At 39.1% G+C, this 15,480-nt stretch overlaps 1 protein-coding gene across 4 annotated transcripts in view; it reads right to left on the reverse strand.

Moving 5' to 3' along the window:
* arhgef12a (Rho guanine nucleotide exchange factor (GEF) 12a) overlaps positions 1–15,480 on the reverse strand; it is a 40,207-nt gene that overhangs the window by 13,376 nt on the left and 11,351 nt on the right. For 3 of the 4 annotated variants that reach the window (XM_067594702.1, XM_067594701.1, XM_067594700.1), the window contains 10 exons: positions 9,135–9,155; positions 8,246–8,337; positions 5,858–5,923; positions 3,368–3,466; positions 2,045–2,094; positions 1,752–1,809; positions 1,454–1,626; positions 1,118–1,195; positions 636–755; positions 34–141 (listed from right to left, as the gene is read on the reverse strand). In XM_067594702.1, the coding sequence (XP_067450803.1) occupies positions 34–141; positions 636–755; positions 1,118–1,195; positions 1,454–1,626; positions 1,752–1,809; positions 2,045–2,094; positions 3,368–3,466; positions 5,858–5,923; positions 8,246–8,337; positions 9,135–9,155 (865 nt within the window). The remainder of the gene's footprint in view (positions 1–33; positions 142–635; positions 756–1,117; positions 1,196–1,453; positions 1,627–1,751; positions 1,810–2,044; positions 2,095–3,367; positions 3,467–5,857; positions 5,924–8,245; positions 8,338–9,134; positions 9,156–15,480) is intronic. The other variant, XM_067594703.1, reaches the window with a different exon arrangement.

Consider the following 15,480-nt stretch of genomic DNA (forward strand, 5'->3'; position numbering starts at 1 on the left):
GTTGATTAGTAGTGCTGAGATGTGACAACTTACAGGAGTGCTGGTCCAGGACAGATCTGTACTGTTGTCTCCCTTAGAGGAGTGAGTGTGCTCTGTCTCAAACATGCTACCATCATCTGCATCTCCACCTGGAACAGCCTCCTACAGATTCATGCAAACACAAGATTTGTTACTAATTATGAACAAGCTAATTACATAACAGTGAAATTCGCAAACTCCACAATGAAAAATGTTTAAACACAGGCTAAGAGCATTATATAGACCAATCAATCAATAAATGTATAAATCTATCACTATATTAAGGCTGTAATCACATAAAATATAACTTTCTTTTGAAATGCAAAGAGCAGACTAATATGTTGATGTACATAACAGCAGGCACAGTGACTGACATATATAAAATAAGATGTCACACAGACACAAAAGAGTGGCTTCCCACAGAGAAAGCCTAATCCTCTGATGAGATTAGGATTAATGTTTGTCTGGAACGATCCCTAAATGCTCTCCACAAAAATCACACAATGACTGCTTGGATGTTGCTGGTATGTCAGTGTCCCTAGATACTCTATTCTTTAGGCTACATTTGCAAGTGCATGGAGAGAGTTAGTTAGTTAAAGAGGGGTTATTTACTATACCTGTGTTGCCCCAGTGGCCTTGAAGAGCTGACCCTGCAGCTGAGGAATGTGTTTCTTAGCTTCCTGGATGTCTTTCAGTAGTTTGGGGGAGGGGTTTCTGCTGTACTCCTCCTTCATGGCCTGGACAGCGATAGGGGTGAAATCAAAACAAGAGATCAGAAGCAATAGTAGCTTCTACATGTCAAACCATATTCTATTTGTATACAATAAGGAATGTAAAATGTTTAATATTTAGACTCTGGGATGAAGCCTGGGGTGCATTTTGTTCAATTATACACCTTTCCTGCCTCCTACCTAAAGCAATGTTCTATTTAAAAACAGATAATTTTCAACACAGATAATGATACAAAATTCCCTACCAGGGTTTAAATATACCTAAGTGTGGAATAAAGGCAAATTATCTTGCTCTTGCCAACACCTAGCTATGATTTCACTATTTCAATTGAGAGAAGACAATATGTGACAGTGATTGTTATGCTAACCTGCAGCTCCTGCTGTTCTTTTGAGAGCATCTTTTGCAAGATGTCAACCCTCTGGTTGCAGATGCTGCTATTCTCATCCTGTGGGAAACAAGGAAAAAAAAAGGTGAATGACATATGCAAGAAATGTATATTTGACAACAGATGAAAAGCATTTAGGCAAATAATAGATTTGAAAGAGATGCATTTAACAAATATTTAAACATTCTAAAAAATTGACGCCACCACAAAAATCTAAGCATATTTAGAAGAAAGACATAGACATAGATAACCACAATGACACAGAATCAGTCAAGATATAGGAAGAGGGCAAGAGAAGTAACTGATGTCCTCGTATACCCATGGTGGTTGTGTGGAGGAGAGGCGGTCCTGAGGACTGTAGGGGCGTTCTGCTGCTGGGGAGTTTGGAGAGGAAATGCTAACGCCCAACATTTCAGACTCTGCTTCAGACAAAGGGATCTGGGCAAGCCCTGGAGGGCGCCCCAACACTGTGAGGGCCACATAGGAGCCCGCTAGGATAGAAAAATGAAAAAGACACATTGGACTTACATCAAGGTTAATTGTCCACATGTTACTTCTGCTCAAACCTTTTCCAAACAGAACATTTCTGCAAAAATAGACTGACAGAAGAACTTACATTTGATAAGCTTCACCACCTCAATGTGATTAGAATGTGTAACAAGGGTCCCGTTAACCTGGAAGACAGAAATGGTGTTATGAGAAATAAAAACCAGATAGAAAGATCAAAATATTCCATTCTAGGCCAAGTTTTAGATACAATTTCACACCCAATTTCATTCCTGATTACAGCAGAAAGAGCAGAAATACTGACTGACCATAAGGTGGCAGCCTACATCCTCTTTACCGGCCTTAGACTAGGAAACAGTGACATTAGCAGTTTAAAGACAGTGAGGCAGATAAACACAATACCTTGATGATCCTGTCTCCTGTCTGAACACCTGCCCGCATAGCAGCCCCATCTGGCAAACATAAAGGAAAAAGAGCATTAAAGAAACACAGGAGGCAAAGAAAGAAATGGAAGAATGAAATAGGGGAAAATGGGAGGGGGGACACAAAAGACATACAGGTTCATGGTGCAATTGTTGATACTTCTGCACAATGAATACACCATATAGCACTGACAGACCAGATGTGGCAAAGTGACTATTTGAGTGCTATTTTGAAAGACCATAACAGTGGTTATATTACAAGAAGGACCTGTTTCACAGCTCCACCCCAAACAAAGGGATTTAGGCATGAGACAGGTAATTATGAGATCCAGGTCTGACTCTATAGTCAGCAGCAAACAGCTGAAGCATTTTGTAAACCAAATACAGTTTTCCTAATACACTTCTTATGATCTGCATTTTGGGCCTTTATGGGAATTCTTTACGTCATATGGATCAGTATGCGAATTTGTGTCACTGAATGAAAGACAATCTTGTCTGAAGAGCTCATCTAAATGCAGAAGGGGAATGTGACTGATGAATGGTGGCTAAAGGATTTTTAGATATTGGGTTTTTGAGGATTTGATTAAGGGCAACAAAAACATCAAGATTTAAAATTGCAGGCATATGAACAAAGGTTTAATTAGGCTTCATCTTTCTCTTTTCAAACTTGAAAACACAACTATGAATGTGAAAATCTGCAGCAAGATACTAAAGATGTATTTAGTTTGCTTCCAAGTTTACAATAAAAAGAACAGACTAGACTAAGTAGACTTTCTTAGTGTTGAGTCAGTGACAAAAGCACAAATGGGAAGCCGTGCAGGAATAGTTGAAAACTGCCAAGCGCTGATGACAGTGCAACAAAAGTCCTTCATCAGTTCCTTCCTCTTCTGTCTCTCTACACTACTGTACAGACCATGTAATGTTTTCTGTGACCTGATAACAACCCACATCATCCTCTACAGACAGTAAGAGACTGCCAGGGATCACATAAGTATCCTGTCAAAGTCCCCTCTTAAAAAGACAACATGATAAAGCAGAAGATGCAGCTACTCTGAAACTACTGAGGAGGAAATGTACAGTCAGTGGCTTCAATGGTGACTACTCTCAGTAAGTGCCAGGGTGGTGGTGGTGGTTTCGGAGTCCCAATTACTCCTCATATCTGTGAGTTCAGAGCAAACTATCATGACAGTTTGATGTCAGTGCATGAAAAAGGGGCCCACATCTCTATTGCAATGGCTTAGACCAGCAGCAGTCATTGTAATAACATCTTTTTCTTCCTTTAAAGTTTGAAACTCCGCCTTACCTTCTTTGACAAGCTGCACAAACACCGGGTTGTCTCCACTGACAGTGAGCCCAAAGCCATTTTCATCTTTCTGGATGATTACACATCGCTGGACCAGACCTGCAAGTGAGACAGACGGGACAAAAAGACATAACAGTGTCTTCAAAAAGGACCAGGAAGCCATTAGTGGAAATGTACTTATATCACTGAAGACATGCATCAACTGCAAAGTTATTGAAATATAAAACTAAACCTCACCCCTGTATGAAATGGTTAACAGAAGTTAGAATATGCCTTGTGAGGGGATTCAATTAAGTGACAATAATCACATTTTGCAGTTGATACAGTCTATGAACATTAGTTGCTTTTGGGAGGTTTCACAGAGGGATATGGGGATATGGGAGCAGACCCCTCATTTAACACATCATCATATAACCCGTCAAGGCTGACCAGAAGACAAATTTAAAGAGACAACATCTTTGATGGAAACTTTCTGTCTTTTGGACAACATGAAATTGTCCTTTAGCAACAAACTTATTCACTGACAACATAAAAAATAACCCTTAAATCTCTTTTTAAATGTAAATACTTTTGATAATCCCTTCATGTCAGGTGACATTTGAAATTGATCTCACACCCCAGACATTTTTGTTTGTTGTCTCACAGGCTAAAAGGAGAAACATTGCTTTTCAGGTTCTTTATGCGGCATTTCATCTGTGTGGCAAGAGGAGATTAGAGCTTATCTAATGTCTGGCTGACACTCACTACACTACTCAAATAGACAGTCTCATGTTGTCAAGAGCAAGAAATGTGTGGATTTTCCAATAATAGCAAGCTATCTTAAAATCAAATATCTCTATCAAGCTGATTTTTTAAGTGACCCAAACTATGTGACCCTTGAACTAGTTTCTTGTTGTGTCTGAGATTTCCTGGCCAGTGCAGCATCAGCCAGAAAGGTGAGTAGATCGACAGGGGTAGTGGTGGGGTGGGGGTTGGAGAGTGGAAGGAACAGGAGCTAATAGATGGAGAGAGGTTAGGGGAGGTAAAAGCCCCAGGCTGGGGGGAGGAGAGTAGAGAGAGGGTTACATAGAGCTGAGAGAGCAGGGGGGAAGGGAAAGGGGGAGAGAGGGCAGGGGTGTCAAGGAAACAGATGAAGCCATATGGGTTATAGAGTTGGTGTGAATTTGCCTCTAGATGTTGATCTTTTGCTTTATTTCCTAGTTTTTTTTTTAGAGATCTTGGTCGGTATTTTATAAACAATGAGGAGTGGAAGTGCTGACATGATCATTGACCAGGTTAATCCATCTAAACTAATGTATTATTCAGAGGTTTAACTGATCTGTATTCAGCATCCTTTGCTGAAACATGAGGAAATGTACTCTAGAGAATAAACCGACCTTTAATACTGACAGAGCATCTTCAGCGACACAATCACAAAAAGAAGAAACCCAAGTCATCAGAATATCGCATACAAAGGTCAGACTACTTTTCTTGAATCTAAAAGTCAAAGTACTTAGAGCTTCAAATGTTCTGAAATAAAGGATTTCCATCTGTGAATGTTTTAAACTGGTGGAAGACCAGACATAATGGAAATAACTGGTTCAGACAGACAAAAGATTCCTGTGCTTTGTTGAATATGATGGTAGAGGATTATCTTGATAAACTGTCTCCTAGACAGAGACTAGACAGTGATCAGCAGTGACTGGCAGTTGATGGCTGCCTAAAGAATTTGTTTTGTCAATTCACTGCAGGTGAGACCAGACACCCACCAGATGTAATGTGAGGACATCTCACATTAGATAACACTATATCTGTCTCGTGGTTTCTAACGACTCTAGCAATGTATAGATTCTGAAAACACCCCACTAAAGACATTGTTCAGTGGACCTTTGGTGTTACTCTAAGCAACAGTAAGTCCGTGTAAACATGTGAATATTACTTTCTGTCTGAGCTTAATATTTAATCATATTTGGATGATCACTTAACTTCTTATTAATTTATTTACACAAATATTAGGACCTGGCTCAAGTGTGTGATTAAAGTAATAATACAAAAAGTAATACAAAAACTATCCATAGTCAACGAACATCTAAAAGGAAAAAAAAACTTTATCAACAAGTCCCCATGCCAACAGTAAGGCCATCTATGCACTGTAGACAGATAACTGTACAAAAAGAGAAGGAAAAAGTATCTCTTAATGTCCAAACTTTCATTCCAAAGTGTCTATTGGTTTTTCTTAGGCATGAATTTAATTGTCCTTATATAAAAAGCAGCTGAATGACATCATGATGTATCACACTTGAGCTGAACTCTTGGCACTGATTCTGCATCCAACTCAGAGGGGCATCTAGCTCTGACCTTGCAGCCTGATATCATAATCATTAAAAATAAAAATACAACTCTCTGCTGTCACTCTGTTTCAAACAAACATCTAGAGGCATTTTCACAACAGAGTCTGAAGAATGTATCAATACAGCTGTCACACCAGCCATTCCAGCAGGAGCGTCTTACCACAGGACTCAGGCTTCCCCTCTGCTAGCACACTGCTGCTGCCACTCTTCTGCACCACCAGAGCTTCTGCTCACAGCCCCCACCACGCAGACAGCACAGTAGCATACGAACACACATACACGCACGCACAAACAAAACATAAACCAACACAAGGAAAGGAAACACAAAACAGGAAAGAGAAAATCATGAGGGAGAAACAATCATGGGAGAAGAAAAATTAAATGAACAAATAGGTAATTAATAAAACATAATGGTTTGGACAGGCAGGAGCGCAGTCACTAAAAATGAACTACCTGGTTTGTCGTTGAAATTAGTTATAATTTAAACACAGCCTATAGGTCAGGATTGGAAATGTGCAAGATAGAGGAACATGTCCAGGTGTTACTTTTTAAAAACACCTATGCTCCTATTGGTACATATATACTCTACCAGTTCAACATGACTTCATTAAGGAGGGACCCATTTTCAAACTTTGTATCCTGCATTAAAAATATTATATGAGCCTCATAAAATAAGCCGTTTAAGAGCATTTTATATTTTAAGATAGATACTTATTTAAAAAAAATGAAATATGTCCTAAAAATTAACTGTCAAGTACCTACAAATTACTAAAAAATTAAATTAAAATTTCCATTAAATTAGTATAAAATGAAAGGATCTGTAACATTAAGCATTACCAAATACTGGATTATTATTAAAATGTCCATACCTAACTGGACACTTGAACACTGCAACTGAGTGTTGATATTAGGGCTCAAACATATTCCATTTGAAATTAAATATACAGCTGATGCAACTGCAGCTGTACTCAATGCAATTAGAGGTTTGTCTGCCCATACAAAAAGGTGGTTTACAAGTTGTGGTAAAGGAGATGACGCTAAAAATAGATGACAGCTAATAACATGGGAAGAACCAGTCTTGGTCCAATCAATCAAAATAAGTAGCCTAAACAATTCTTAAAAATGTCCAGTAATTTTAAGGTATGGATGGATGAATGAATGAATGGCTGCACTTAACCCATTCATTTGAGAGTGTGAATCTAAGAAGTCTGTTTTAACATCTATTTCCAAAGTATCTGACAGCTCGTGCCCATCCCTAATAAACCCAAACCACTTTGAAATTAAGTCAGAAAGTGCAACCAGGAGATAATCTGAGAAAAGATTGTTAGAGTTCATGCAACTAGCAGATAACCAAAAAAAGGACAAACAGACTTACAAACTAACACCATGCAGGCATGCAAAAGATCAGAAATTCAAACATGAATCATGTCTAGAAAAAGTAATCTAAGGAGGATGTAAAGATGTAGATTTCAGTGTAATAAAGCAGCCTTTGCTTCTCTGTGTATACTGTGTAATTTGGTTTAATCACTGCATTATTCCAAAGAAAAATACATGGAAAAAGATTTTTAGTGTGGTGCTACACACCTACAGACAACAGCGTGCATGTCTTGCGTAACCTCTCAGATAATCTTGTCTATGTTTTGTTGCATCATACAGAGATAAGCCACCATGTGGTGCAGAGGATTTTCTGTGTTGTTTTGAATACAGAAGCTTTGGTCATATCTCAAATCATACTTCCTGGATTGCTGACAAATAGCACAAGGAGTGTCACCATATCAAACTAGTCTGTATCTGAACCTTAACAATCTCACCCTGCAATAAACTTGAAACTGGAGTGTATAACAGACTTAGAGGCTTCTTGTGCCCTTCAAGTATGCATTGAGACCACCCAAAAACTTATACGCATAAAAAACCCACAGTGCACTGACTTATGTAAAACTGCAAGAACCATGTGAACATTAAACATGCAGCTTCAGATTCCAAGGTCCTGTGGTCTTTCTGTGTTTATTGGCTTAAAATCTGCAGCATGTAAAGCAAACAGTTAATATATTGCAGCTATGACTTAGACAATAAACACATATAATACTGTCCATTAGTTGAATTATTTCAAAAAGACAGATGATTCTAACACACACATTTAAAATAAGTTGCCATGTTTCAGCGATAACACCCATCTTAGATCAGACCACACAAGTAAAAAATGAATGTCGAGTTTTCAAAGAGAGCACAAAGCATAGAACAAGATACACACACCGACTTTCACCATCCCAGCATGCCTTATGCAAACCATCATCAGCACAATTCTTTCAGTGTTTGCAGGTGTGTTAGAGAGAGACAGAGAGAGAGAGAGAGAGACAGAGAGAGAGAGACAGAGAGAGGAAGAAGAAATGGGTGAGTGGGACAGACAGAAAAGTATGAGGCAATCAGATAAAGTGATGCATACAGAGAAAGAGGGACAGGATGGGAAAAAAGAGTGATTGAGAATAAAAAAGTGTGAGCAAAAGAATAAAAACAGAACAAGACCCTGAGAATGAAAGTGGGAAGTTACCTGTAGGGTCAAACTCATTGGAGGGAAGTGAGGTTTTGTCACTTTTGGGTTTCTTGTCCGGGGGGTGGTCTTTACTGAGAATGCTGCTGGTTCTACAGAAAGAGGAACACCGATGAGAAACAGGTAATCTCACTGCAAATAAGTGTCAAAACTGGCAGTTATCCAGCATGTGCTTTCACATACAACACTGTAGTCTTTTATATGTAGCATTTTTTACAGGCAATGTCATTGTAATGCATGCGTCTTGTTGTACTACTTCCCTGTATGCCCACCACAAGCTGCAAGCCAGTGAAGGTTCAGGAGGAATTAGAGCAACACACAGAACCAGCAATTGTTCACTTCAGTATCGAGAATAATGTGGCAAGAGGACCTCCTAGTGTATGAATCACGCTGAGTGTGTCTACTGTATAATGTGACAGCCAGAGAGGATGTGGAGCCGCTCTGCTGAGTGCCCAGAGAGCAGGGCCAGAGAAAGGACAGTCCTCAGAGGAGGTGCCACAAGGCCAGACTCCGGCTTGAACCTCGCTAGGCTATGTATGGCTGCCTCTGCCTATACCGGCCCCAACTGTGAAAGGCCACTGTTCTGTTCACAGTGAAAGGCAGTGATGGGCCGCCCTTAGAAGAGGGACCCCTTTGTCCCTCACTGTGTGTGTATATATGTGTGTGTACATGAGTTAGAGGAGGGGGGGTGGGGAGGGTATGTTTGGTCCAAACTCTGAAGACTTCTGTGTTGCAGCACACCAGGCCTAGTAAAACCTGCCTCATTTCCTTCATCTGCAGCTCTGTGTATGTAAACCACTGGTGTATGTGTGTTTGTGGCCACAGGATTACCCGCCCATAAGCACGAATATGTCTCTACAATAAAATATGAGAAAATAAAGACTCTTACCTGTTTGCTTTCTTGGGAAACCTGTGGGATAAAACAAGAATGATCATCAGTAAAGCAATGACACGACAAAACTATTAATATGATAAAGTAAAAAAAAAAATAAATAAAAAAAAAGCGGAGCTGTTTATGACTATCCGAAGAGAGAAAAAAAAGATGCCTGGCTGACAGCTTCTCCTGAGACCCATATAGCAGTAAACATGATAATCCTGATCAAACATCAGAGTTCTTCAGCCGCAGATTAAAGCCTTTTCCAGGTCAAATGTCCTCCGCCTCTCAGATCTCAGCTGTGTGTGTGTGTGTGTGTGTGTGCGCCTCTATTTAGTTCTTCACAGACATCACGACTTGACTGTAATAATCATATCCTAATCACATCCATGGCCTGTTTCTTTCGAGGCAGCCTGCCCTGAGACCGATTAGTGCCACAGAGTGATGTAGAGATAAAATAATTTAGGGATAGACAGCACCATATTGGAAAAGGGGATATTTTCCTGGAAATTACATATACTGTATGCGAATTGACTTACTGTTGGGCAGACACATCAGAATAGATAAAAAAAATTGGATATGAGGAGATAGTGTACTGTTAATTCTCGCAGTAAGTGTTTAATCTCATCTTTAATATACAGTGTATGGACTCAGCTTAGACCGAAGATAAAGAGTTGTAATGAACGCTAAATGTCTTCCTCCTCACTCTGACTTACAATACTCACAAATGGTTAACAGACGCAATCTGTTCTTAAAAATAGTCAAAATTAAATTATAGCTTTACTATAAGTAAATGAGGGACTGAAAGAGAAACTATTCCAAAGTAATTTAAAGGGTAATATTAATAATAATTTTTATTTATAGTGCAATTTTCATTGAAATGAAATCTCCTGAACACTCGTGAAGTTTGTGCCAATCATCTGGGTGGCCCCTCAACTCTATATTACTCCTGGTGGGGTCTGCACAGTCAGCATAGCTCATTTTTCTACAGTCAGGGAGAGTCATGTTTTGCCATTTGTCTTCATGTAGTATGAAAAAACACTTTCACTTAGTTCAAAGTTATATTGTTACATAGTTACCATAAAGTCTAAATTTGGACTCAGTTTTATTATTTTATTGTGCTGAAACATAAATACCTTTTTAAACTTTATTGTCAAGCCCACATCTCTTTTTTCTGAGACTTTGCAAGGCGAGACAACGGTAATTTTAAAGCTGCAAGACTGTAAAATTAGCTAAATAAGCCTTGAATACAGTATGCTTCATAAAATGCTTGAAGAAACGTTAACTAGACAAAGATAAAAGGAGACAGGCTGTAAGTTTTAGTGGGATTCTTTAAACTCTAAATGCACACAGTAATATAATACAAAAGAGTAGCACGAGTAACTAAACATTTCAGAACACCAGTCTTCATAATGGGGACGTCTCACGACTAACTAGCCCACATTAACTCTCTTTCTCCTGGCGACAGTGTGTCCCATTCAGTGCCATGCCGGGGAAGCTGAATGGCCCGTTTATGAAAATGCCGCTGACTGTAATAAGTTCCAGAGCCTCCAGCAGAAAAAAAAAAAAACTAGCTTTAAGTCGCCCACTCCCTTGAAACCTCTGAATCGGAGAGATGGAAAAGTCAGCACATAAACACACATATGCTGAACTGGGACATGGATAAGTACAAGCCTCATGATGGCAAAACTGAGTAGGCAGATGTTGTTCTTGGTTGATCATACAGGAATAAATGAAATGACAGTCAAACCCAGTTCTAACAGGATGGATGATGCATCAGGCTGTCTATAATGTCTGTGCTGAACTAGACTTATGAGTCATGTCCTTAGAAATTATACTGCAGGTCTACAAGACGTTTGAACTGAGTTTTGTACAAGTTAAAACAATTAAAAGGGAATTATTGTAGCATTCATATCATACAGTAACTACATCCTGACTATCCATGGGTAAGACTCATATGGTCACAGCAGAGAGAGCATCCAGAAGGGCAAATAATTGGAAAAAAAAAACACGACTCATTTGAAATAGCCTATCTGATACACACTGGAGGGCTGAGGAGTGGGACAATAGAAACAATGTAGGAAGAAATCACAGAAATGTCTAGAAACAAGAGGAGAGTATGGCTGGGTGATAGAAATGATATATAAACTCACCGCGATATAAAATTTAAACAATAAGAAAATTAGAAACGTTGACATAACTGTCAATAGGAGACATTGCCTGACAGAGCACAACAGCAAATCACAGGAACAAAGCTATTTGTAACCAGTCATATGGCAGTATTTTAAGAATGAACAGCCCACGCCCACAGCAGTTGGTTGACTTGGCTGAGCAAACCACATGCTACTGTTTTGATTATACAAGAGAGTCATGAAAGCAATTAATGCTCCTTTAGAGGAAACTTCTAGTGTTGATGAAGACAGCGACAGCTCAGCGGCCACAACAACCTTCAACAAAGGAGATACTGTAGATAGACAAGGTGAAAACACGGTGGTGGCGGTACAATGGCTACTTAAAGTACGACTCTGGAACAGAGTGGAGCTTATATTGTAAACTCTGCCGAATACGTTTGTCAAAAAAATAAAACAAACTTATTTCATCACCCGAAACATTGTCATGCAACAGAGCACGCAAAAAGCAAGCGCTCACAGTCACAGTCACAACCACAAGTAAACCCGTCCCCTGGAACGAGCAGGGAGCTGCTCAGAGAAAACCCCAGCAATAAACTGGCCTGTTGGCGTTTTCTAGCGTTACACCATACGACAAAAAGACAAAAAGAAACACAGTCATACATGCTGTTGCTTTTTGATTTATTGCAAAAGGTATGATTTGAGAAGCTAATGAAAGTAATGGATCGGAATATTAACTTGATTCATGTCATAATATATATCAATATCAATTGATATGAAAAAAATATCCTAGAGTAGAGACATCACTAATCACAACATCACTGTTACCACTGATCCTGAATGATAGACGGCTGTTGAGTGCAGGCCAGCTCTGGAGGAGAAAGCCAGGGAGCAGAGCCGGAGAGTCCTGCGTTGCTGCTGCTGCTGCTGCCTCATCTTCAGGGGGAATAAACACCTGATTCTGCTCTGATCCGGAGCAGTTTACTGATGAGAGCAGTTTATTTTTTAAACTTTTGGGATTAAGTGGATTTATCTTCAAACTCGCTTCTCAACCTTGCCGGAGCTAACACCAGAGTCACACACCACCTCAGGTGCTGTCATCAATAATAAACATCTTAAATGATGGTGAGTTTATATAATTTTAAAGTGTAATGTTGCTGCTGTATTTATGCCTTTAGATGACGTTATTTTGAGTGTGGATGCAGCAGCTACAATGCTGTAATAGCCCTGATCGATCTGAACTCTATTCAGAAGACAAACATTTTAAATGTTTGTTAGTTGTTATGCGGACAGACCTGACAAGCATGAATTCAGACTTTTTACAAATGGGCATCATGATGTAGTTATTTTGGCATCCATTTGACCTGTTTATTGCAAATAAATTACAGCAAAGTTTATTTTGGGTTAATTCAGGCCGAGCTTTAGTAACATTACCGCGCTGGTTGGGGACTAGTCGGTGCCTGCCGTTGCTCGCTGGCTGTTTAGGGCGAATAAACACAAATGATCCTGCGGTCAAACTCGCATGTGTAATGCGAGGTGTTTGGTGTGTCTGCTGCACCACTCATGGGCACCGCTATGTTTTCTCTGGCAGCCATGTTTCTCCATGTTTCAGTCGCCATGGTAGCCGGCACACCCCGCAGAAGAGGGGGGGTGACGTGGGCGGGACAGGCGCTCAAACCTGTTGTGCTGTTTAGATAGGATGAGAAGGCTGCTGCAGGGGTTGATCCTTGTGGTACTTTGTCTAAAGCATGTCAGATACATTTTACTAAGACCCCAGGGAACTGTGTTAACTTATGGAAAAGGGGTATAAAATACTTTACTTTGAATAATAATTTGTGTCTGATATGGTTTTTCCACAAAAAAGTCCAATTTTCTTGTTTAAATCCTTAAAATGTCATCTTATTCTTCTCCCTCATTGAAAACTCTAGAAACTATAAATATGAAAATATATTCATTTCAGAAGTTTAACTGTTGGACACAACATGTCTCTTAAAAAGTCAATTCTCAGAGTATGAGCACTGGAGGCTTCTTCAATTGAACCAAGAATGGTTTCCAAAACTAGTTGTAATGTCACAAATCATGCTTGTGGGCCAATCCCTTAAAATTGGATTTTCAATGAGCACAGAGAAACTTTCCACTTTCAGCAGATGAATGTAAAAACAGCCTTCTAGTGTCAAACTCTGCACATACATTATTCTGCACAGTGAAGCTCAAACATCCAACTGTAGGAACAAGAAGAAAAACATATTTTTGACTGGAGGGGGACTTTAAATTATGGATATTATGTCTAAATGGGAAACCAAAAGTATCCTGCTGCACAGAATCCTGAACCTCCCAGGCCTCTGGTAGAAGTTGGTGAAAACACACAAACCACTCCAGGGCTTGTGCCTGGCAACCAGATCTGGATCACTGTAAACCATTTTCAAGGTCTGGATGCTCTTGTTGACAACCATTTTTCCAATGTCAATATAAAAATAAATGCAGGCTATAATAAAACTTTCTCTATTCTCTCTAAGGACAACTTTCCACCTAGGCGAATGAGAGTGCTGCTGTCACGTTGATTTTCTGTCTGAACCAGAAAAAAATGAGTGTGGGAGAAAAATTGAAAAAATGAAAAACATTGACCCAGGATCACGGCACAACTACACAACACAACACAGCACAGCAGTGCTAATAATGACCTGTCTGAAAGATGAGAAGAAACCCCATCACAACTTTGGAGGCATAGAAGAAAGAAAAAAAAAAAAACAATCAGAGGCAGAGAGTGCTACCAAAGGCATTCAAAAGAAACTGTAATTGTGTACAAGTAAAAATGTAAAAGTTGTCTGGCAATCAGCTGTGTGATATACACATTTTTAAAAGCAACACATGACACTGAATAAAACTCCTACAGGGCCATTTCATTACGTTAAACCTGCTTACTACATGGATGGACAAAAAAGACAGGGGTGAGGGGTTATAAGTTGAAACTGACAAACACATCCAATATACAGGGAGGTGAAACGTGCTGCTATTTGATATGATTCATCTTTATAGCATTGGTCATTCATTTTGGTTAGTGAGTGTCCTCATAATAACATAATTACACATTAAGTTATTTAACAGTAAGTCTCTTCTGGCAATTTCTCCTATCTGTTAAGCTTTCTATAACTGATTAGATTGAATGCCTTCTCAGAGGTATACAAAACAGAAATGACATCTATTTTGAATTCACAAAGTGAAAAAAGAGATGTTACTTTCAACATGGAGACGAAAGTTTCATTTGGTGGAAAATGAGGAATTAACAGATGTGACACATTAACCACATTTTGAGTCACTTGCAAATACCACAGACTTAATTCCCATGACAAGACTCTGCAGCACCTAGCCTGTATGTTAGCGAAGCAGCTAAATAACAAGGTCATTATGCCTGATTTATGCATTGGCAAGACAAATGAACAGGTAGGCTTACAAGCCTCTCATTAACACTCTTTTTTGCTTTTTTTCTCAATTATAACACGTGTTGTTTATCTTTTTGCTCTGCTCTGTATACATAAAAAACAGCACTTTTTAAATGCATTTAACTAACACTTACTTATGCGATACATGTTAAGAACTGAATGCATTCTAAACCCAAAGATTTACTATTAAAAATAAGGAGCTGTCATAGTTATGTAGGCTACTAAATAGCTTAGCAGGCTGCATAGTGAGTAATATACCTTAGCTCAGTTTGTCCTAAGTCAGTAGTGCTTCCATAGTAATAATATACAGTACCAGTTAAAAGTTTGAACACACCTTCCCATTTACTTGAACGAGAAAATGTGTCCAAACTTTGACTGGTATTGTATATACAGTAGTGGTTGCCATAAGGAAAGGAAACAGCATAGTTTCAATATGCAAATTGTGAGAGAACAAGCCAAGAAAAAAGAGCAGTGCATCCTTTTAGAAATGTTTGCTACAGTAGCCCTGTATCTAGATCAATGCAGACTTCCGTTACTGCAAGGTTGACTGGTCTTATTAAAGGGTCTCAATACCAGGGCAACACTTCTCTCAATTTTCCACTGACAAGCATCACTGACACACAGTCATAGCACACATAACTACATGTCTTCCACAGTAAATCTCTAGAGTAGTATCATAATGGTTCCACACTGGCAGTGAATTATCTGTCCTGTAGACAACAGTAGTTCATTGTTCTATGCCCTGATGATTTTTAAATACTCTACTGTGACAATAGAGAATAATATATGATT

The sequence above is a fragment of the Thunnus thynnus genome, chromosome 7 (assembly GCF_963924715.1).
Source record: "Thunnus thynnus chromosome 7, fThuThy2.1, whole genome shotgun sequence".
In the NCBI taxonomy this organism is placed as follows: Eukaryota; Metazoa; Chordata; class Actinopteri; order Scombriformes; family Scombridae; genus Thunnus; species Thunnus thynnus.